This window comes from Eucalyptus grandis, chromosome 10, assembly GCF_016545825.1.
Source record: "Eucalyptus grandis isolate ANBG69807.140 chromosome 10, ASM1654582v1, whole genome shotgun sequence".
NCBI classification, from domain to species: Eukaryota; Viridiplantae; Streptophyta; class Magnoliopsida; order Myrtales; family Myrtaceae; genus Eucalyptus; species Eucalyptus grandis.
This window is the reverse complement of record NC_052621.1, coordinates 35,128,873-35,153,385: the sequence shown is the minus strand read 5'-3', so window position 1 is coordinate 35,153,385 and position 24,513 is coordinate 35,128,873. Positions and strand designations below refer to the sequence as shown.

At 40.5% G+C, this 24,513-nt stretch overlaps 3 protein-coding genes across 3 annotated transcripts; 1 reads left to right on the top strand and 2 right to left on the bottom strand.

The window, feature by feature from the left end:
• The first annotated feature begins 9,217 nt into the window (after positions 1-9,217).
• Positions 9,218-10,021, top strand: LOC104423017 (NDR1/HIN1-like protein 6). Its single transcript, XM_010035473.3, has one exon. The coding sequence runs from the start codon at positions 9,218-9,220 to the stop codon at positions 10,019-10,021; it is 804 nt and encodes a 267-aa protein (XP_010033775.2).
• A 2,181-nt stretch (positions 10,022-12,202) lies between these two features.
• On the bottom strand, positions 12,203-15,114 carry LOC104423016 (ABC transporter I family member 17). Its single transcript, XM_010035472.3, has 4 exons — positions 14,850-15,114; positions 14,379-14,711; positions 12,764-12,951; positions 12,203-12,681 (listed from the first exon to the last, which is right to left on the bottom strand). Exons 1-4 carry the CDS (start codon positions 14,887-14,889, stop codon positions 12,427-12,429), a joined length of 816 nt encoding a protein of 271 aa, XP_010033774.2. The 5' UTR covers positions 14,890-15,114; the 3' UTR covers positions 12,203-12,426.
• Positions 15,115-20,626: 5,512 nt separating this feature from the next.
• On the bottom strand, positions 20,627-22,173 carry LOC104424131 (LOB domain-containing protein 22-like). The gene is made up of 2 exons (XM_010036508.2): positions 21,353-22,173; positions 20,627-20,762 (listed from the first exon to the last, which is right to left on the bottom strand). Exons 1-2 carry the CDS (start codon positions 22,171-22,173, stop codon positions 20,627-20,629), a joined length of 957 nt encoding a protein of 318 aa, XP_010034810.2.
• Positions 22,174-24,513: the final 2,340 nt, after the last annotated feature.

Genomic DNA, 24,513 nt, shown 5'->3' with positions numbered 1-24,513 from the left:
CCCCCTGACTCTCCTGGATTTTTTACAAAGCTTCAGCCAAAGCTCCAGCCACCTGACTCAATACCAAATAAGTAGCACAAGAAACTTTATAAATTTCTAATCCTGACAGAACATAATATTCACTCAAAAATAAAACAAGGAAACATCGCAAACAGAACAAGGTCCACATCTATGGCCAAATTAAGCTAAGTTGTCTACTAGGCAACTGCTACACCGTAACTAGCCATTATTCTCTTACTATCAGTCGTCTACACTGGTTAGACCTCAACAGCGAAGCCAATTGCGCTGGACAAACATAAAATCAAGTTGATGCACTGCCATAATTATTCAGATAAAATTACTCATCTTACCATGATTAACAAACCTAATTGAACTAAATTTCCTTCCAAAACTAGGAACTGGTCCGACTGCACAGCCTCTTCAAACACCAATCCTAACATGTTCAGAAGAGTTGTTCCGATCTTAATATGTGTAAGATAAAATGCATCTGCTTGCATTTCAAAATAGCAAAACAGACAAGCAAGTTTAATGTCCAGCAAGAATCAGATCGATACCTCATTTTTAGTGAAACTGGAATATTTTATGTGGACAATTTCTTCACTTCTTACGGTGATAGCATGACGCATACAAGCATTCTCATTGTAATGCACATTGCAGGCACATCAAGGTCCTTATCCTCCTTAATGAACTTCCACATTTGTTGAGCACTAAACGAAAACCCTGAAGCAGGAAACACTAGCATTCATCCTCCTGTGAGCCCACCAGGTACAGTAGAACTGCAGTCTAAGGCTTGGCCACTTGTTCGTCCAAGGAAATTCAACCATATGGCAAAATATTAGCAGAAAACAATAGGTATAACCTATTTTGCAAACAATGCTCCAAATTCCACAAAAGAGCATAAGAAGATGAGATGGACACATAACACGTCTCAAATTATAATTGATTAAGAATGGGAACAACAGAGCGGCGATAACCACCAAACTCAATAAGGATGATTGAGCAATGATAAGTCCCAACAAAATCAGAAATAGCTGTCAATAATGAGCAACATTTCCAAATATATTCCAAAACTTCTGCTTATGAGGACCAAAGTTTTGTCACCAACAGTAGTCAAGCATGGGATTTATGTTAAGGAAAGGGACGCTTACTGGAGCATTTAAAAATCTTGTCCAAAAACAGCAACAAACCGCACTCAGGATCCAAACATGCTTCCATATAATACAAGGTAGGTAAACCTGGTTCCATTCAGTATTTTCCTGCTGATATGGGACAACGTTCTCAAGCCACAAGAGCACCGGGAAGCTCCAATAGGTGATTTCTTAATAGATATACCTGCTCTTTAAATTGCATTTCCCGGAAAGCATTATTCCTGGTTTTATTCAGTATTTTCCAGCAATATGGGACAATGTTCTAATCATCGAAATGAAGTTCATCCATTGACTCTTCAGCTTTCCAGGAAGAGCAATTTAAAGAACAGTCATACCTAAATTAGAAAAGGCACCTTCTGCACATCTTCTCTCAAGACAAATTCTAGATTTTCCAGAGGAGTCTGGTTACAAAATAAAAATAAAAATCAGAGAGCATATATATAAAAAAAAAAATCAACTCAGATCGATAAACTCACCAAATACAACCAAAACGAGCAGATAAAAACTATCACAATCCAAAATGGAATCATGATAAAGCATGCGTACCGACCCTTGTTTTATCCCGTACGACAAACAACAACAGGGTTGTTTTCCAAAAGCTAAACAATCGCATCATGATCTTCGAGAAGAGTCGCCACTTTATCATTCACGCTTAGAATTAAACATTTAGCTTATCTTAACGCAAGAAAATAAAATAAAAAAATGCCACGACTACAGTTTTCAAAGAGGCCTCTCACCGCTTGTTCACCGCCAGTGCCATGGCACCATCTATGAACGAGCGGTGAGAGCACTCTGTCGAAAACCGGTTGCCGGGGTTAAGAAGCTGCGAGAATACTAATTGCCGGAGATGGTGTCGTGGCGCTCGTCTGTGGCCAGCGAGCGTTGCTTTCGTCGGATTCGGCGAGGGTTTGGGAGGCGACGACATCGGAGCAGCGCACGACCTCGAGGATGCAGGGGTTGAGCGAGGGCTCGGTGCTCATTTTTTGCTTCTGCTCAGTCCTCCACTGGTGTCTTGCAACAGATGGCTCACCTCTGCAACTTTCCATGAAAAACTTCTTAAAAAAAAAAGGAAAAAAAAAAAAAGTGGGGAATATATTTAATTTCAAATGAAGAAATCGCGAGGACATGGCAGGCCCGTACATACGAAAATCACACGACCCTCTCTCTCTCTGACCCACGCCAAAGTCATGTCCAAACTTTGCCAATCCTAGCTAAAGGGTTGTGTCCGGGGCACGGCCAATTCTGGAACTTCCATCCTACAAGTCGCTTCATTGACCGCGGGACCACCCATCCGCGTCTGTGTTCATGTCAGGAAAAGTAAATCATGATTAGTAAAAAATAGAGGCGTCAAAATTTAATCATATATTCATTTATAACCCATTTAAATCATAAATAAATCATATACAAATCACTTATACCTTTAAAAAGTTAATTAAATTAATTTTTTAAATGGATTGGACTTAAAACTCATTTCTCACCCAAGCCCCACATTCTTTCTTTCCCTCTTTAACTTTAAATAATATTTTTTTATAAAAATTAAATTAAAATAATTTTTACATTTATTCTTTCTTTTCTTTTCTTTTTTTTTTTTTTTTATTATTCCTCCTTTCTTAACCAATGGGCAGCACAGGGATGACAGCAATTGGCTAAGCAAGGCTCAAGCTCATCCGCCTCAAGTGAGCTCAAGGTTGCCAACAACTAGTGAGACAGAGGCCTCATCGACGTCTGGTAAAACTTGAGTCTCGCCAATCCGTTGGGCAAACTCAAGCTCGCTAATCTAGCGAGGCCTAACCTCGCTAGCATCGAGCGAGCTCAAGCTCGCCTGTGGTCGGTTGCCAACCCAAAAAAATAATAAAATTAAAATTATATTTTAAAAATATAAAAAATAGTCAAGGAGGAAAATTTAATCTTATTTTTATACCAAACGACAAAATATTCCCTAATTTATTTCAAAATTTCAAGCAAAAACCAAAAATATTGTAATTTTCTTGAAAAATACTTCTTGGAAAATATTTAAGAAAAAAATGAAGGCTTATTTTAATATATATATATATATATATATATATATATATAAATGTCCATTAAAATTGTATTGCATTAAAGTGTTTTAGTAATATCATTTTAAAAAAAATCATAAGAAATAAGATTTCTCATGTTTAGCTAAATGGGTCGGGATGAGTTGAGTATGGATCAAGTCAATATGGGTCAAAATTTTGCGCTACGATAAATGAGTCGTGAACGAGTTAAATTGATCGATTTTGGTTGGACTATTTATGACTCGACCCAAATCCGACTTGACCCGACCCACCCATTTGACAAGTCTAGTAAAAAGTGATGGAGTTTGTATATATAGATGATGGGTCTTCTTGAATTTGGGATTACGTTTAGATGTATTTACTTTTTCGGTGGATGAATGTTTTAGAAGAATTTTGAATTTCATATTGCTAAGTATTTTTAAATAAAGGTGTTCGTACTATTTTTTTTATTGATATGATGATTATGTTCCTTAAAACATAGGGGACTTGTCAACTTCATGCAAAAGAAGTAAATGATCATGATTTTTATAATGTATAGACATCAAACTTGGAGAAGGATTTGTCGTCCAGTGTAGAGTAGTGAATCGAACAAGATGCAACAATTTCCATGTTCGATTACTTTTTTTATTTTTGGTCGAAAAAAATTAAAGAGAAGGAAAATAAAATAGAAAAGAAGAAAGCAAAAGAATTACAAAAACTAAAAAAAAATAGTAAGCTGTTATTTAAAAATATCTACATCAAGGCCAATCATGCCATGCCATGTAGGACGATAAGTGTCTATGTCGCTGATTGCCGACTAGATGAATTGAATTAGCAAAAATGTAAAAGATTAACGACTCAATTAGTAAAAAAGAAAAATTTTATGACTAATTTAGCATAATTATAATATGTTCAAGACTTTTTTGATAGTTTTTCCTATAGACTAATAGAAGAAAGCGAGGGCGCGATGAATACGAGACATGAAGGAGAGGGTCTTATTGAGCAAGTGAGACAAAATATAGAGCAAGGGAGGAATTGTAATCTCGAAACAAAAGAAATTTAGGAGGAGGTCGCCTTCGTAGCCACTGGTGTTATTGGTCGACAAAGCTTGCCAGAGGCTAGCGAGGTCGAGGTTAACCTCACCCACCCTCAAATCTAGCCGATCATCAATTGGGCGACCGGCTAGAGAAAGGAGGAGAGGGAGGAAAAAAAAAAGGAAAATGAAAAAGAAATGAAATTAATTAATTAATAAATGATTCAAAAAAATTGAAAATATTATTAAAAATCATCTATGTTAATGTTGGTCATGCCACATCAGCTAATCAGCATCCACGTAGTAATAACTTGTCAAATTGGCTGGAATGACTTAATTGGCATTAGATCAAAATGTTTAAGACTAAATTAACATTAAATCAAAAGTTTATAACTAAATTGACATCAATAAAAAGTTTATGACTAAATTGACATAAAGTCAAAATGTTTAAGATTGAATTGACATCAATAAAAGATTTAGGATTAAATTAATATAAATATAAAAGATTTATAACTTTTCTAACACTTTTCACCACGAGAACGTGTCCCTCGGATCCACTAAACTTGTAGGATGGAGACACGTGTGGATGTGGAGGTTGACAATGGGCCTTGGCCTTAATGATTAGACGCCAAAGTGAATTATTCTGGATCTGGGCTTCTGTCAACAGTCTAATTTAGTTCCTAACTTAGCTTGGGGATGGACCTGACGGTTCTTGGACCATCGAAGCTCAAAGTGTAAGTTTCACGGAGAAACTGATGCAAAATCTTCAAAAAGCCTCTTCATATAGAATATGACATTTCCATTTGAAGTTTTTTTTTTTTTTGTATAAAGAAAAGAGAGAGAAAAAGAAACGAAAATGCTGGCGGTTTGGGTAGTAGTGGAATATACCCCGTACCACTAGCAGATAATCAAGGCAACTCCGGTTCTCTTTCTACCAAGTCAAGTCAATCCCCCTCTTACCTAATTTTGAACGAAAAAAATCGAAGTCAATCCTTAGTGCACCAAAGATAATCTTCCCCACGGACCAGACATGCGTCACCCCATACCAGGGAACACATTCCATCTTGAAACCATCAACATGGTCGACTTAGTGGTAAAATCGATCACTTGCCTTTCCTAATATCATGAGTTCACGTTGTAAGGGATCTCTGAATAGCTTTCGCTGCATTGCGTAACCAAGACGTATGCAGTTGTATGGAGGGATTTTCTTACTATTGTTATCTTGATAGAGTTGCAATGACGAGCTCACCATGCGTGTCATGCGGAATAGTTATAACTCGAATCGATATTTTGTAGCAAGAAGGACACCTATAAAAGTTAAGGTCACCACTCCTTACCCTTTTTGTAATCGAGAAAAAGAATTTCCATCTTGAAATTTGGCAATTTGGATGACAATTAATATGTTGTAAAATCATTATCCACAGGCTAAAATTTCAATTTCTAGTTAATCCATATTATTTTTGTAAAGGAATTCGTTTGGACCATCAATATTTTTCCTCTATCTCCTACGAAATTCTCCTTTGCAAGAACTTATGATGATTGGGTCCATTTTTATGAAAACTTATAAGGTAAATATCTATATATACATACATACATCCAAGATTCACACGTGCCCATATACCAGTTAAATGTGAACTATACATACGAAGCAAAATATAATATATACGATGATAGTCGTAAATAATTCGGCTTTATTTTTTTTATTGACTGGGTCAAAAGCAAAAAAAAAAAGAAAAAAAAAAGAATCATGGACCCATTTTATATAATATGAAAAGCATCCTTTGAAATAACCTATCTAGTCAACGATGCTTCATTTATATCATGGTATGTGGTCTTATGCTGAAGATTTAAAGCATAGGTAGTATCACCGAAAATTGTCAAAGATATTATTTTAATCTTTCTTTCTTTTTCCTATGGTGGTATATTACCCCATTTTTCTGAACAAATTACTCGAATATAAATGCCCATCAATAATAACAAGTAATACAATAATCCTATTTTCGTCTGATAATTATGAAATGATAGGATATTCCACCAGCTCTGCTTTCTTCGTAATCAATACATGGGTGTTGTCTTTTCTTTCCCTTTCCCTTTTCTTAATGGGGGCCCTGTTTGCTCTATTGGGAGCTGAAATAGCAGCTGGATTGCGGTGATGGATCCGCTATTTATGGTAAATTGGCAATACATGTTCTAATGCCACGACATTGGAAGCTGCGGGAGACAGTCCTTATAGTACGTCCGACATCAATCCTTAATCGACTGGTCTCTCAAGCCACGGAGGCATCCCACCTTGTCCAGTGTCCGGTAATGAAATATTATTTTTCATCAAAATTCATTGGAGATGGATTTTGCGGCGATTTCGAACAAAAGTCTTATCAATAGAGCACAAAGAACAAATTTACATCGACAGAAATTGATCAATGTTGAAATACGATGATATAACATATTTTGTTGTAATCTAATCAATGACAAAGTGACACTAACGTAAATACTAATATTAGAATTTAATCTATAACGAAAATTTGAAAGTTACAACTAATACATACTCCGAAACTTAATTGGCAACAAAACATCTAGAAACTATGATTATAGTGCATGAATTGAAAGATAATCATCCCGTATTCTTGTTGTTTTCTAGGGGAGTTCTTCAACTCTAGTACTTATAGTATTAACAACATAATTATACACAACAGTTCTTCAGTGGTTTTAACCATACTTTCATATCTCCATGATTTCCGACCCCACACCTTCATGCTGTTGCGCCATCTAATCCCTAGATGGTTATTTCTCTATAATCGCACATCGATCTTGCTTTCGAACGGCCACAATCGTCGTGCTGTCTTTTCCCCTACTTTATCCATAAAGAGTCGCAAACTTCACTGCCACCATACTTGAACCCCGTGCTCATCTGTTCCACTATTTGAACATCATTTCGCTTGATCTCTATCTTCCAATTTATTACTTCACGTCAGTAAAAAATTTCCGTAGTCAGTAGGTCATTGACAACTGTAACATGCCCGATCTCGAATCTCGAGTTATCTGCTTATTCAAATCACAAAGACTTTGGCTAATTATTGGGCGTAAACAAGGTCCACGACACACGAATTGCAGAATCGCATCCATTGACAAGAGAGATCCAATCCAATCCAAGACCGAAGGCAAAAAGCTCGAGGGCTTAATCCGAGATTAGGGGCGTGCGGTGGCCGTCGCCGCTCGGAAGTCCCGAGCGTCCCCGCCCGTGCATCGTTACTCGCGTTTCGGCCGCCGGGCCGACACGAATTCCGAAACGTGCGACGCGGGGGCGGGGGCGACGTGGAGGACGAGCGTCTGGCGCCTGGCGGTGCCGTTAGTGAGGAGGGTGGGATCGTCCCACCACCACAGGGCGGGCCCATGCAAAGGGCAGAAAACGGGGGCCTCGTTCCGCTTCGTGCCGATGGATGGTCGCTCGTCGGCTTCACACGTGTTTTATTATCACCAGCTGTTTCGGGTCTAGAGAAACAGCTGGGGGTCCCGCTCGGGAATTTGGTGGACTTGGGGACATGTGCTCCCCGTCGCCCCCAAAATCTTCATTCCCCAGCTGCGCCTTGGTTGCGTTAGCATCCCCCTTCTCTCTCTCTCTCTCTCGTATTCATCCTCGAGAAAAAGTTGACGAAGACGGTGGAAAGAGACGACGAGACGACAATTCGTTCTTAGACATCGTGCGAGAGTTTCACATCCGCTACTCACGATTTAAAGGTCCGAAATCAGCTCTCCCAACAGCTTTCATGAATAGTTTGACAGTTAAAAGATCTCTTTGTATGTGAACAGCTAGATAATGCAGTATGACCCGTTCCCTAATTCAAAAATAGATTTTTGTGGTCGTTATGAAAGACGGATCGCCCATTTCATCACTTAACCAATCACATTAACAATTTGCCATCACATATCCAATGAACTAAATCCTCACTACGTACGAGGCCACTTGTTCATTAGGCATGAGACGTAATTGACGAATTCCAAGTAGATTCGCATGGCAGATCAACTCTTCTCTTGTATGTTTCAACTATGTATGAGAGAATTTAAATATTTATTTCTGTGGATGGTCCCAACTCGATGGATTCCACATCATTACTCCCATTTTAAAGCAAAAAGTGTAAAGTTTCCAGGACACTTGCGCACGTTTCGTCCGAAGATGCGCGCTCGTCTTGCCGTAAAAGAGAAGTTGGGCGTGGGGTCTCTCTCTTCAAGGTCATTGCTCGGTTGCCGGAAACGGGTCGATAATCAATAGCTTTTAGTTAGGATATGGGGACTTCGACAGATGGAATGCTCGAGTGCCAAATTTGGGTAGACAAGCCCTTTGACTTCTGACCGCAATCAAAGGTTGGAAAAAGAGAAGCTCGGGGTCCTATTCTAATCTTGGCGGCCAAGCCTAAATTCGTTCTTGATCCACTCGCTTGAGCAAAGCGCCCTTTGCTCTTTGCCCTTTTTGGCTTATATATTGACTTATTGAGTAGCCTATAAGCCTTCAATTTCTTAGCTTCCGACTCGAACGCGTTGGGATTACAGTTGTCATCGAGGGAGAGCACGAAGGAAGAAAAAGCTTAGCGACTTCTCTTCTGAATTGGTAATTTGACCCTTTATTTAGCATATTCATTGGTGGGTACACAAGCTGTAATTTCGCTTAAGTAATTTCTTGGTCGGCCTTGCTTTCTTCTGTCTTTTTCTTGACTCTCCCTTTTTTCGTAAATTAATTCACGTCTTATTTCTCGATTACGCAAGTCATGCTTTCAGTTACAAATATGAATATCGCCTAATTTTTTACCGTTTATATACCCATATATTCCCGAGAATATTAAAAAATTCTGGAAATTGCAGGAAATTCCCAAACCGAAAGCAGTCAACGCGTCAACCACGCGCCCTCTCCCTCGAGTAGAGTATAATCCCCCCCACTTTCCCCCACTCCCTGCTTACAGCTATCTCCCTCATCCTCTCCTTCGCCATCCGCATCCTCTCTCTCTCTCTCTCTCTCTCTAGAAAACACCATGGCCGACAGACCCTTCCCTCCCACCACCAAGTCCCCCGCCGCCGCCAACGGTGGCGGCCTCACGGCCAACGGCTCCTTCCCCGCCACCAAGGGCCAACTCTACGGCGAAGCCACCCGCTCCGCCGCCTACCGCCCGCAGCCCATGAAGGGCGGCCGCCGACGCCGACACCGCCGCGGCTGCTGCTGCCGCTGCTGCCTCTGGACCACCGTCGCCCTCCTCGTCGTCCTCCTCCTCATCGGCGCCGCCGCCGCCGTCTTCTACGTCCTCTACCGCCCGCAACGCCCCACCTTCACCGTGACCTCCCTCAAGGTCTCCTACATAAACATCACCACCTCGTCCTCCACCCTCAGCTCCAAGTTCGACCTCACCGTCTCCGCTCGGAACCCCAACAGCAAGCTCGTGTACATCTACAGCCCGACTTCGGTGTCGGTCGTCAGCGCCGACGGCGGCGGCGTCGACCTGGGCGACGCGACGATCCCGGCCTTCGTGCACGGGAAGAAGAACACAACGGTGCTGAAGACGTCGATCGCCAGCACCGGCCAGCAGGTGGACAGCACCGCCGCGAGCGCGCTGAAGTCGGGCCTGAAGAGCAAGAACGGGCTGGCGCTGAAGATCAGGCTGGAGACGAAGGTGAAGGTGAAGATCGGCGGCTTGAAGACGCCGAGGGTCGGAATCCGCGTCACCTGCGGCGGTATCAGGGCGACCGCTCCCGCCGCCGGGAAGTCGGCTGCCACGGCGTCGACGGCGAGCGCGAAGTGCAAGGTGGATACGAGGATCAGGATCTGGAACTGGACGCTTTAGGAAAGTGGAAAAAAGTTACCGTGGCCATAATTATTTTTCCTCAGAATATAAAAATTGTTCAGAAATACCGTTCATTTTCCTTCTTTTTTTTTCCGTGTGTATTTTTTTTGAGGTGGTGACGTGGCGATTGGTCGTATAATGGGTCACTAAAATAGAATTTTTGTCTTTTATATTTTTAGCCTTTTGGGTTCTGTCTTGGAATTTAGTTTAGTGGCTTGTTGTGGGGGGAAAACAGCTGTGTGATTGAAAGATTGATTGTTCTCCATTGAATTTGTTCTTATCTTGCTCTCGAGTCTCGTTCACCTGCCCAACATAACTGGATTTGAGCAGAAATTCTGAACAAAAGTTAATAAAATTGTTGAATCCGAACTTATATCTAAAATACAATTTCTTTTATTTTCTTTATATCGCCTGTTTTGGGCCTTTTAAAAAATTGGGATGGCGATTTTCCGAAGCCGTCCAATGATTGCCGCGGTACACGCGGCGGGAGGAGGCAAACGAGGGGTGGATGTCCGAATGGGATCGTCACTTTCGAACGTGCCGCCATCGATTTTCGCCCTCTGGACGACAGCGCGTTTGATGGAATATATTTTTCTGTGGTGACGGCTTCAAGCCCGTGTCGGTGGGGGCCGTTCATTGTGTTTGTTTCTTTCTCGCCGTACCGCTTTAATATGTGCCGTAAAAGAAACAAAACCTGAGCGCTCATATACGGCTATTTATGGTGCGTTCGGTTCCCTTTGAAATGGGCTTTGGCGCTAAGCCCAGGATGCCAGGGGGAGAACTCGGACATGGGGTTTTGGGCTTGGCCTCTATGGACTTGGGCTCAAGCACTAGGGACCCGATCTTGGGCCTAGCCTCAATGGACTTGAGTTTAGGCGCAGGGGTTTTAGGCACCTGTACTTGGGTCTCGAGCTCGAGTATCAAGGATTTAGGCATGGATACAAGGGAGTTGGCCTAGGTCTTGATGGGACTGGGCTTGGGTGCAGGTGCAAGGAATTTGAGCACAGGCATTAGAGTCTCGAGTTTGGGTGTCGGAAAACCGAGCATAGGCACCGCGATCTTGAGCCCGATCACAATGGACCCATTCATGGGCACTAAGGTCTCCAGCCTTGGCCTTGTTAGACCCGGGCTTGAGCATGAGAGATTTGGGGCAAGGGCACTAGCATCCAAGCCCGACCTTGAAGGGCGTGAACTCGGACCTAGGTGCCAAGGATCCAAGCACAGGTTTGGGTTCCCAAGCTCGGCTTCCGTGGACTTGGGCCTAGCCTCCATTGATCAAGGTGTGGACATCGAGGTCTTAGACTCGGCCTCTGTGGACTTAGGTCAAGACGCCGGGGAGTCAAGAAACAATACTAAAGTCTAAGGCCTAACCTTTATGGACCCGAGCTTAGGCGACGGTGTCTTGAACCCCACTTTTGTTGACCCAAGGCTGGGCATTGGGGTTCTAGGCCGGCCTCTTTGGACTTGGGCTTGGTCTTAATGGACCCCAATGGACCCAACACTGACCTCAAGACTCAAGTGCCTTGCGAAGGACTTGGAAGTGAGTGTTGGAGTTCTCTTGCTTAAGTATATAATTTTGGGATCAAGAGTCTATATCTAACATATTTTGGAAAATGATTTTTTATTTTCAAAAGAGGAAGTCAATTTTTGAATTTAAATATATATTTTTCATTAACCCCTTTTTTGAATGATTCAATTACTAGAAAATAATGAAAATATTTTTTGCGAAAAAGACGAAACTAAAGACTTTTGTAAATGTCGATTCAAACGGAACCTTAGTGTCGAAAGACGCTACTTATGATAATGCTAGACTTCGAATTACTGAGGATCATGCCTTTTCTTAGGGAAGATATGACATTGAGAAAAAGCTGTTTTCAAACGACTCGTAATTACATTTTCTTGTATTTGGATGGACATTTAACCGACGTCGTTTTTCTGGTGTTTGTTGTCGGTCGCCCAGCCGTAAGTCCAGGCGCACAGGAGGCTTGGTTCCAAGCCTAAAGTTCGGTGTCCATCGACCATTGTGAATTTGTCTGCTAACATCACAGATCAGGATGAAGTTCCCTCTCTGTGTTCACGAGAACTGTTTCTGGCAAAATGGACATCAGCAGCTCCCTGATCCGGGAGAGCGAGAAACATATCCGCGAGTGGCCGCGAATGTACACTTATATGCATGAGAGCTAAAGGAGTCGACGACAATCTTCCTTTCATTCAACAACTATTATGACATCAAACAGAACAAAGACCGAGAATACGATGACTTGATTACACCACCAAATTCCATAAGCACTGTTTCAAGTCTATAGGTCTCCAGTCACAGAAGATGAGGTCGATATAACAGAACACTGCTGAATCTGCACACGATTATTCGTTCAGCACGCGATAATGTGGAAACGGGAAGCCCTTCAGTTGCTGAGTTGCAGGAATCTCTGTGCCATGGGATGCTTGGCTTCCGAGAGACGATCAGGAGTCAAAACTTCCACCAGTTCACCGCTCACCAGGAGGCAAACCACGTCGGCAATCCTCTGAATCTGTTTGATGCTGTGGGAGACCATTATGGTCGTCAATCCTTGAGTCTTCTTCAGCTTCACTAGCACGTCCTCGATGTTTTGTGTCGAGATTGGGTCCAACGCACTTGTCGGCTCATCCAGCAGAAGAACCTTTATGAGAAGAAATCACAACTTTAGGTATCGGCCGTGAAGTATGACCTTTCAATGGACAAAATGGGAAACGCTGGCTCACCTCTGGTTCGTTAGCTAGTGTCCTCGCAAGTGCCACTCTCTGGGCCTGACCGACAGAGAGTTCTGAGCCGGCTCTGCTGAAGAGAGAGGAATCGAGGTCGGCAAGGTTCAGCAACTTGAACACTTCACCATCGCTTAGCTTCTTCCCCATCAGTTGTGGTCCATATCTGACATTATCCGCAACTGTGCCTGGAAGTTTGCGGCTTGATGTAAGCTTTCGAGAATTGTAAGACAGTGGCATTGCATAAAAACATGATTCTAGAATAATCACATCAATGAACTTGTTCTTCACATAATCCACTAGATCTAATCATCTGGTATTTCTCTGTCGTCTAGCTTTTTTCTTCCTAAAAAATAAGAACCCCTCTGACACCAAAAGAATAAAGCACCATCACCTTTCAAGCTGGAAAAGTTTAGGTGCATAGAAGGTCTCAACTCAATCATTGACATAAATTAATTTAGCGCAATCCCTACGTAAGCCATAAGAATTCTCATTCACAATGCTAACTTGGGATTTGATAGATAAGACTTTGGTACTGAATGAAACAGTGATTTAAGGACACTTTGAAGTTGAGGAAATACCACCTCTGCTATTGGACTGACAGCACTCGACAGCACTTGTGTAAAATTAAGAGCACTAGATAGAGCCAATATGCCTCTGAATCATCATTTAGAGGACTGCGGGTTGTTTAAAACAAGATAAAATAGCAAGTTGAACCAGAAACAGCATAGATTAGTTAAGCCTCAACTGGATTCATCTCTTAACTTCTAATTTTCCCTCATTTGAGAGCTGCAAATCCTAGAAGTCATATGAAGGTGAAGACCATGAACACAAGCACCGTATTTCTTGCACATAGACCGTAATTATGGGAGTCGATCCATTCAGACCTGATCTGGCAGGACCAAGTTCAGTGGCAGAACAATATTGCCAATGGTTGTGCACAGAGGGTACAATACATGACCAAATAACCCAGAAGGCTAGGTCGTGATAATTTGGCACCACATGCCATCATGAATTTGCAGTGTTTAAACTTATCCAAAAAAGCAAACCCAAAAGGACAGGGTGAACACTTTTGACATTAATCTACCATCACCATGACAGCTAAACTAGTCTATTTTGGTTTTGACTATGAATTCTTATAGGCAGAGATTGCTATTCAATGCAGAAAGTTACATCAAAAGTAAACTCTATTCAGCCTGGTTAGATCATAGTTCTCAGTAGCGACCCTGAATTAAATTCATGGAACGACTATTCGATTTTCTTCCAGTAACAACACCAAGAACACATCATATAAACAACAGTCGCTCAAGTGATACAAGTGTGGCCTTTCTTTATCCCTTGATTCACAGATGATCACTTCAAATGCGGGTCAGGAAACACTTGATGATTTCAGAAGGTAAGTCGAACTACCATGTCAATTGGCAAACCAATTTTGTCAATCAATATTAACCCCCGCACCACTCAGGTTTAACATTCTGAATCCATCGCAACACCGCGGAGGCGAGAAAAACGAAAAAAAAAACTCGAACTTTCTCACTCTTTCCTCGGCTAACATTCAATTCCATCGTCACTCACAAATAAAGCAAACCCAGCCCTGGAATTCCAGAAATTGTACCTTCAAACATCGCGGGAAGCTGAAACAGCATCCCGACCTTCCGCCGAAGGCTGAGCACGTCGAGATTCTTAATGTCCTCGCCGTCCAAGAACACGGTGCCGGACGGCGGCTCCCACAACCGGTTCAGGGCCCTCAGGAGCGTGGACTTGCCGCTCCCGCTCGGCCCGATGATGCCCACGATCTTCCCTTGCGGGATCTCCAGGTTGATCTCTCTCAGGATGGGGTCCCCGGCATCGGAAACCTTGTTCAGGCCTTTGACCTCGAACTTGGCCCGGTCCTCCTTGACGCCGTCGCCGATGTCCACGACGAGCAAGTGCTCTTGAGCCTCCTCATCTAAAAAGGGTATTCGCCAGAAAAACAGAGAATCAATCACCACACGAGAAACAAAAAACAAGAAAAAAATTCAAGATTCCGGCCATCAAGATTCAAGAATCCCAAGAAAACGGAGAAGCGAAGGCGAATTCCACGTACCGGGAGACGGGTCGGGCTGATGGTTGGAAGCCGCGGGCATTGTCGCTTCGCCCTCGCTCGGATGGAGGATTCGGAGGAAGCAGGTGGGTGTCCTTGCAGGTCGCGCGTGCGCGACGGTACATGTCCGTTCTCGGATGGATTCCGAGAATAATATATAACTTGATTGGCAGATGAAGCCTGACCCAGTATTCCCATCGTGTCGTTTTCTCCTCCCCTTGCGGGGAGTGGGTTCGGTCGAGGGACAACGATCACGAGATGAACCTCCCCCATTTGAGATGGCATCGCAGGTTGCAAAAGCGGACAGTGTACCTTGGAGTTTCTTGCATTATTGAAAAGCGCTAAAAGCCGTACGAAGGAGGGCGATTCTTCTGGGGACGGGGGGACGGGAGGAGATCGCACCGCACTATCCGTAATATCTCCGTACTAATTAATAAAATATATTGAGAAGGGCCCTTTTTCCCATACCCATCAACTTTAACTCTAAAGCAGGTTCACTTGCGTAATCGACTTTTATTTTCTTTTTCTTTTTACTTAATTAATATTTCGTGATAAATACGTTTTACAATTTTATTTTTTTTTATATCAAAACATTCCGGGTATACGGAAGTTGGTTTCTTTTCATTTCGAAAATTGAATAATATATTCAAAATTTTTCGGAGAAGCAAATCGTGCTCTCTCCCATAGAGCGACTGAGGCTTTATTAAAGGTTCGTGCTCATTTTGTTTGTGTATGTTTTTCGACCGGAAATTAATTTAGTAGGTCTCGTCATGACTCACGAGTCTAATGACCCTAGATGCGTGGAGCCTTTTTTGGATAGGTCCAAGCAAGGTCATTTAATTATAAAGTCGGACCTCAATCCATGGAGGCCAACCTAGCCTTGCTCGATCGAGGCGGGTCAACCATGACAAGCCTACCTTTTTATTTTTTATTTTTTTAATAAGTAAGATTACGATGCTAATATGTGTTTGTGCCGGGGAAAATTTCATGATAAAAAGAAAATGTTTTGGAGTCATGCCCACATGCTGCAGCTGCGGCGGTATATGGTTCGATGAAAATGAGAGGAAATGGTCGATATGCTGAATTAGGGTGCAAATGGTGACATTTCTATTTTTGAGAATAATTTCTTCTCAAAATGATTCTTTTCTATTTTTACTTCTCAGAATATTTTCTAAATAAAACGACACGTTTGGTAATTATATAAAATTTATATTCTCAAAATAGAAAAAGAAAAAGAATATATTTGGTATGATCTACAAAAAGAATTAAAAGCGTTTAGCTATCCGTCGTTTGTTGTTGCCGCCATCAATTGTCGATCATCGACCGCCCATCGTCCATCGCCACCACCCGTTGTCGCCGACCACCGCCCGCTCGTGATTGACAACGATCGGCAGTCAGTGGTGGGGGGCAATCAGGTGTTGACGCAGCAGGTAGCCCACGGACGATAACCCGTGGGGAGTGACAAGGAAGAAGAAGAAACAAAAAAGAGAAAATAAAAATAAAAAACTTATTTATAAAAATTGTTCCCGAATAACAAGTTATTTTTTCTCTTTTTTATTTATGTTCTAAATCTATTTCCCGACTACTTTTCTATTCGGGGGAATAAAAAAAATTAGTTAACGTTTTCAAACGAGTATCTGTTCTTTTTTTGTTCTAAGAAGCAAAAGAACAAAAACACAAAGGAATAAAAACATTCTCATGTGCTACCTTAGTAACTGTGTTTCGCTCTATTACGATTGCACTCCACATGTGTAAAGCAATTCATGGACTTGTTGTAAACGTTGGTTTTGAAGCTTATTTGATTGTAGTATGTGTACATGGGAAGCAAAGACATTTGAAAGATGCTAGTCAATTGTTCTTAGAAATGGAATCCAAGAACATAGTTGGAATGCTCTAACTACATCGTATGCATAGTCTGAATTACGCAACGAGGCTTATGAATCATTCTCCTAGCTCAAGAAATCAGATGGTTGTTTGGAATTCCACAAATAAATGCAGCTCGCCAACATCGCGGGAATATGCCGTCACCATCTCTAGTGCCTCATCAGTTTGTGTAAAGTTGGCGGCACTCGATCTTGGTCGGAAGGTCCACGGCCATGTGGTTTGGGCTTTGATGAATCATAACCTCCTCGTGGCGAGCGGCCTCATCAAAATGTACATGATCCGTGGAAGCCTTAATGAGGAGAGCCTAGTGTGCAAGAAATTTATTATCAATCACTTAGGGATGCACATGACTAAATTCTTATTTCTTTATTTCTTTATTTTTCTGTTCCTAAGACCTGGTTTGAAATAGAAATCCATTTGGTAACGTAATTTTTAAACGTGGGATGCACAGTTTAGGGAAAAGATGCAGGGAGATATTTTTGTGGAATGATGGAAACTGGATTTTATGCCCAGATGAGATCACTTTTGTTGCTGTTCCTCCTGCTTTTACTCATGCAGGGCTTGTTGTCAAGCGCCGTAAATTTTATGATGAAATGACTTAATAGTTTGGAATCGGGCCGCAGATGGAACATTATACATGCGCAGTTGATCTATTAAGCCGATCTGGCTCCTTTCAGGATGCTAGAGAGATAGCAAAACTCATGCCATTGTCAACTAGTGGTTGTGTTTTGGGGAGCTCTTCTTAATGCTTGTAGGATGTATTGAGATACAGATTTTGTGGAGGCAATAGCCACACACGGTTTTCGGTCATAATTAGGAAACTATGGGAAGCTACATGCTTCTCATTAACATTTATGCTGCAAATAGCCGGTGGGATGATCCTGCAAGAGTGCGGGTTTCTGCCAAGGAAGAAGAAATTGAAGCAAGTCCCAGGCCAGAGATCGATGTAGTTGAATAAAAAGGTCTAAGTTTTCATCCGGGAGCGCCTTGCAGTTGGGTATGGAGGATGTTTATGGTGTTCTTGAAGATATGACACTTCAAAGGGAAACCTAAAATGTTAAAAGTACTAATAAAATTGATTATTGTGTCAACAAATCCTCCATGAAGACAAAAATGAAATCAACAAGTAGTGAATTATGGTGGATTGCATGAACTCAAGAATGAAGATCTCTATGTGAAGATCACATTAAATGTTAACAAGCGCATTGCTACGCTTGTTTTTCAAATGCATTTATGGTGTGCATTTGTTGTATTGAATTTGTTTGTGTGCATTTATTAGTTTTGTAAACTTTTTTGTTGCTTCGCTTAATGTTTCATGGCTCATTTAATGTGTTTTAAGGGTGTGGGATGCTTATATTCTGTATTATAGATGTTCTGCGATTATATAAGGATGTGAGGGTGAGGGTTGTAAATTGAAGTCATCAAAAAGCATTCTAAGAATAATTTCTCCCTCCAATTTGTGCACTCGTTCCAAATTTCCAAAGTTATTATTATTCCTTTTGGTTTCAACAAGAAACCCTACACCTGGGATGTTAAAAAGAAGAGCAGTGGTACAAAGCTACAAAGATGAGATTGCTTAATTAGTCTCTGTTCATGGAATTGCTAATGCTTTCATATGGCCAATAGATTATTGGAAATTCTCTGTGAGATTTTAACAGATTTAGCGGAAGATGACAAGAAAGGTTTCAATAACTAAATTGAGAATTCTAGTAATCGTTTAGATGCTGATTGGTGTGTGGAAAAGGTTTCGGTCACTTTCGATGGGGATAAGAACGCTTCCGTGCAAAAGTTGGCGCGAAGGACACTTAAGTGCCGCGTTCGAAAAAAAAAACGGATCACTTAAGTGCCACTCCGCCAAAATCCGGCCAAAAGGCGACGTGGCATTTTTCCGACGAATTTCCGGCGAAATGAACCCAAAACGACGCCGTTTTGCACGCTGTGGCAAATAATGCAAAAACGGCGTCGTTTTGGGGCGACGTGGTAAAAAATAATAAAAAAATTAAAAAAAATTAAATTTAAAATTAGATTTAGTTAAAATATTAAAAAATAAAAATTTAAAAATTAGATTTAGTTAAAATATTTAAAAAATAATAAATTTAAAATTAAAATTAGTTAAAATATTAAAAAATAATAATTTAAAAATTTTAAAAATATAAAAATATAAAAATAATAATTAATTTAAAATTACATTTAGTTAAATATTAAAAAATAATAATTTTAAAATTAAATTTAGTTAAATATTAAAAAATAATAATTTTAAAATTAAATTTAGTTAAATATTAAAAAATAATAATTTTAAAATTAAAAATTTAAATAATTAAAAAATAATTTTCGAATGAGATTTAGTTAAAAATTAAAAAATTAAAATTAAATTTAGTTAAAATTTTTAAAAAATAAAATTTTTAAAAATAAAATTTATAAAAATAAAAAAAATAATTTTAAAATAATTTTTAGTTAAAATATTTTTAAAAAATAATTTTAAAATTAAATTTAGCTAAAATATTAAAAAATAATAATTTTAAAATTAAAAAAATTAAAAAAGGGGGCGATGGCTAAGGCTCCCTCAACCACCGGCCCCACTTTTTGTTAATTTTATTAATTTTATTAATTTTATTTAAATTTTTAATTTTAAAATTATAATTTTTTAATATTTTGCTAAATTTAATTTAAAATTATAATTTTTTAATATTTTGCTAAATTTAATTTAAAATTATTATTTTTTAATATTTTAACTAAATCTAATTTAAAATTATTATTTTTTATTTTTAAAAATTTATTTAAAATTTAAAATTTTTAATATTTTAACTAAATTAAATTTTAAATTATTTTTTAAAATTTTTAACTAAATCTAATTTTAATTTTTTAAATTTTTTAAATTTTTAATTTTAAAATTATTATTTTTTAATATTTTAACTAAATATAATTTTAAAATTATTATTTTTTCAATATTTTAACTAAATATAATTTTAAATTAATTATTTTTGAATTATTTTAAAATTTTTAATTTTTAATTTTTTAATTTTTAAGTATTTTAACTAAATTTAATTTTAAAAATATTATTTTATAAATATTTTGACTAAATCTAATTTTAAATTTAATTTATTTAATTTATTTATTATTTTTTTATCCCATGAGTTCAAAACGACGCCGTTTTTGCATTATTTAGCCATGTCGGCATGCAAAACGGCGTCGTTTTTGGCTCGGTTCCTTGGAAAAATGCCACGTCGGCATTTTGGCCGGATTTTGGCGGATTGGCTCAGTGATCCATTTTGCTCCGATTTTGGCTTAAGTGTACGCTTTCGTAGCTTTTGGCGACTTAAGTGTCCTGTTGTCTTGCTTTTAGCTCCAGGGTCCTTGTCCCCTTTCGATGTCACTCTTATTGAACATTCATATCTAATCGAAAGTTTCAGCCATATTGCTGCCTCATGTTTTGGCAAGTCATGCTTGCCTTGGCCTTCTTGTTTTCGCGCGTTTATCTTCTTCTCCAATCCTACGTGCTCTGCAATTTGTTCCAATTCGTTGCTGTTCTCCCTTTGAAACTCTCTTGCGGATCATGCACGCTGCATACATCTGAATAGCATGCGGCGGCGTCATCTAGGTCGTGTCGATACATGGATGGGAGCAATCATCACATACATATGTCTTTGCTATATGTCCTGTGTACCGGTTCAGCCATTGCATGAGAGTTATACTGCATGTACTTGCGCATGCGCAGACGTTTCGACATTATTAAGACACTAACAAAAATGCTTTCTTCTCGCCCTTTGAAAATTGAAGATGGAAAAGAAAGATGCGCTTATCTTTTTCACTAAACCAAAAGTGTAACGACGGAAAGGCTAGACCGCTAATACACTTTGCTCGGGATGAGCACGGGTAGGTCTGTTCATAGCAAAAGTCTAGCTTGTACAATTTGTGAGGGTGAATAAAGTAGCCGCGCCTTTCAGATCGTGATCAAGGACTTGTTGGCGGGGATCATCTTCTTCTTCTGTTAGCTCCGTTTTGTGATCTTCCAAGATGGCTTGATGATGATCGCTGCAATATTTCATGCACAACGTACTGTTAGAATCAAACCAAAGCCAGCAAGTTGGAGTCGAAGTGCTACAATGTCATGTGGAAGGAATTTAAAGATCTATCGATGCAAGTCTAGACGGTGTTAACAGTATTAGCGAGCTCATCATCGAGACTACGCATTCATGGAGTAACTTAATTCCGTTCTTTCTTTCATGATCTTTCTCGACGAATAATCATGCATGCTCCTTTCCTCCTCTGCACACATCGAAATATCTTCGGATAGCAACATTACTATACATGACGAAATAAAGAAATTTACTCTCATCTTCATGACAAGACTCTGGTTTTCGTAATTTTTTGTGATCCGTTTGCTCATAAATTTTATTAAGGTATATGATGCTCATCTTCTATGTTCATCCTGTGCCAACACAGTCATTTGCAGAAAGACACGAGACTGCTTCTATCAAATGCTTGGATTCGATGTAATCGTCGAGGCGACACCGCTCGCAAAGTTCATGTGCGTACAAATTGGCGATTCCATCAAATTGGCAGATCGAACATTCATGGGTGTAATGAAAAAGATGGATCTAATCGATTTAAACGATGCTTACCTTCTCTCGTCGATGATTTCGCCTTCCAAATTGAGGCCATCGTTCCTGTCGTCTGCAATGTCCATAATGGGCCTCATATCATCACATCCACCTTCAAACCCCTGCTTGATCTGAAAGTCCGACGGGAACGTGGAGACCTGCATGGCCCATGCACCGAAATCCTGCAAAGACGCCTGATCGTTCCCGTCCTGGCCATTACCGATATAACCTTCCACTTCCTGGCCCGGATGGCCGGCGGTCGGCTGGACATAGCCGTACCCCTGCCCCAGCAGATCCCCCCGGCTCACGATGTCGCAGCCGACCGGCCCCGCCCCAGCCCCCGCCGCCCCGGGATCCATCATCTGCTGCATGGCGGCCTCCTGCTGGGCCTGAGCCTGGGCGCGGCAGAGCTCGAGCTGGCGGAGGACGAACTCGAGCTCGGCCTGGCAGAACTCGATCTGGCGGTGGAGGTCGCGGATGATGCGGTAGCACCCGAGGACGGGGTCGTGGGCGCGGGCGTCGGACTGGTAGATGATGGTGCGCATGGCCTCGTCCTTCTCGTGCGGGGCGAGGTTCTTGATGACCTTGGTGATGTTGCTGACGCCGAAGAGCTTGTGGGCGTTGAGGAACTGGTGCTGGCGGTCATAGGGGAAGTAGGGGGCGAGGAGGCAGTTGGGCTCGCATTTCCGGCGCTGGTACTTGCACGCGGCGCAGGCCGGGGTGGTGGAGCTGCTCTTGGAGGCGGAGGAAGTCGAGGTGGTGGTGGCGGCGGCGGCGGTTATGGGGGAAGGAGAGGAGGATGCTGTCGATGCTGAGGTGGGACGTGGGGAGGAGAAGTTCATGGTAGAAGGAGGAGGAGGAGGAGGCGTTGTTATTGTAGGGTTAGGGAGAGGTCGGGTGCGTCTCCGGCGGGAATGCATGTGCAGTTATCCTCTCTTCGGTTTACGATCGTTGCGTTGGGCGGCTCTTCTCCCTCCCGATGCGAGGAAAACGAGGATTCGCGCGTGTGTCCGTGCGGAAGAAGGGGAGATTTCGGAGAAATATATGGGAGGAGAGAAGAACAGAGAGGAGCAGAGAGAGAAGCAGAGAGGGAGGAGGTTAGTTATGGGGGGAGCCTATTTTTGGGGAGTTTAAGGAAGATGAATCTGTCAAGGGTGGGTTGGGGGGAGATTGGAAAGGTTGGCACACGACATTCTTGGATTAATCAATTTGGGATTGAATTACGTAGTATCCTAAAATTGGGTGAGCTGGTGTTGGTCATTGTCTTTTATAACCGCTTTTCTGTTTTGTTGTTCATTTTATCTCCTATCCTTCCTTCCTTTTTATGCTTAGCAAAGTGCAAGTGCATCCGATCGAACAGTCACCACGTTTTCCATCGATCAAAAGGGGAATGGCCCTCGATCGACAGAAAGCTTTTATAATTTAAGCTTGTATTCAATCGCCAATTTAAGCGTAAATCCATGAATAGATACTATTGTCCACATATATTCTTTTATAGTTGAGGGTTAGTAGCAAAGAGGTGACGGATATTAATTTTAGTGAAATCCTCTATCGAATGTAGCTTTAGTTTAAGGGTGGATTAAATTAAATCTTATGTCTTGATTTCTCTTTCTCATCTCTACTCTCTATTTCATTGTGCTTGTACGCCTAATCTTAATAGTAATAAGGATAATTGTCATAGAGGGATGCTTTCGTCGTGTGCCAAGCATTTTGCGATTCGATTTAGCTTACATAAGTATGTGATAATAATATTTTTAGTGTCGTATGACTTATGCGTTTATATCTCTCTCTTTGAAATCAAAATCGATTGATGCGGACCCTATACTATTGTATAGTAGGGAATTGTAATGAGATATAAAAAATAAAAATAAAAAATCGACAGTGTTGAGGATAGTAGGCTTAATGAATAAAAAAGTGCAAATGCAAAGTGAAAAGGTAATTTACCAACACTTGCATTCCTTCCCATGGGAATTGATGGGTATTGATTAGGTTTGAAGTGTAGAACTGCCCACCCCAACTACATAAGTAATATAAATACATATTATATTTTTATTTTTCAAGAGAAATAAAAATCCTAATCCCTAATTTCACTCGTTAGTCATATTGTCTCGTCTTATCTCAGTCTATTGCATCACCCAAGCCAGATCAAACAACCACTTCTTGGGATTAGGGTAATCATTGTGGAAGAATGCATAAGTTGTATGCCAAATCATTTTGTGGGTCAATTTAGCTTGAATAAGTATGTGATAATAAATATTTATGGTGTCGACGAGTGTGTTAATTTCTCTCTCTCATCGAAATCAAAATTGATTATAATGTGGACCCTATACTGCATACAGTAGAAAACCGGAACAAGTCATCAAATAAATCGGCAATGCCGAGTACCGTTGGAGAAATTTCGATTTTTGCTTTTTGGTCAGAGAATAATGTCAATTGAACTGGTTCAAAAGATGCACAAAAGAAGTGCGGATGCAGACTGAAAAGGCAATTCACCACCAGCACTTGCGTTCCGTCCCACGCACGACGTTCTTGCCCTTGCTTTTCGCGTCCGTTAATAAACTCCGTGAACCTACTCACGCGCTTGGGCCTGGGCCTGGGCCGGTGACAATTGGGCTTGACTTTTCCGGCCTGGCCCGGCCATTGTTCTCGTCTTGATATTCTCGAGATCCGTGAATTTTGCCTAAACTAGAGGATCATCAGAATAGGGCAAGCCAACACTTTTAAGTTACCGACCGAAAAAAAAAAACACGTTTAAGTTACATTACATGCCCACTAAATTTAAAATTTGCGGGCTTTCAAAAGCAGTTACTCCTTTCATTTTGAAAAAATGACATAAATGATTCATTAACTTTAATTTAACGTATAATATGGTCTTTGAATTTTTAATCTATTTAATATAATCCATAAACTTTAATTCGATGTATAATGTGATTTTTGAACTTTTATGAATTTTCATAAACTTTTGGTACATGTTTAATTTAGTCCCTAGACTATACGAAAATGTTCAAAATTGTCCCTTATCTTGAATTAATGAAAGAATCACTTTGAAAATTTTCATATAATTTAGAGATTACATTGAATATTTGCTAAAATTTGATGGATCATACTGAAAAAATTAATGATTTATGAACCTCATTAAGCATTACGTTAAAGTTTAAAGATAATATTACATGAATAAAAAT

What these genes read in the sequence shown, in the direction of transcription:
- LOC104423017 (XM_010035473.3), top strand. Translation starts at nt 9,218, where the DNA reads ATGGCCGACAGACCCTTCCCTCCCACCACCAAGTCCCCCGCCGCCGCC.
- LOC104423016 (XM_010035472.3), bottom strand. Translation starts at nt 14,889, where the DNA reads ATGCCCGCGGCTTCCAACCATCAGCCCGACCCGTCTCCCG. An exon ending in GCTTCCCGCGATGTTTGAAG is followed by an intron (nt 12,952 to 14,378) that starts GTACAATTTCTG and finishes GCAAACTTCCAG; the next exon opens with GCACAGTTGCGGATAATGTC. An exon ending in CACTAGCTAACGAACCAGAG is followed by an intron (nt 12,682 to 12,763) that starts GTGAGCCAGCGT and finishes CTTCTCATAAAG; the next exon opens with GTTCTTCTGCTGGATGAGCC.
- LOC104424131 (XM_010036508.2), bottom strand. Translation starts at nt 22,173, where the DNA reads ATGAACTTCTCCTCCCCACGTCCCACCTCAGCATCGACAGCATCCTCC. An exon ending in GAAATCATCGACGAGAGAAG is followed by an intron (nt 20,763 to 21,352) that starts GTAAGCATCGTT and finishes GAAATATTGCAG; the next exon opens with CGATCATCATCAAGCCATCT.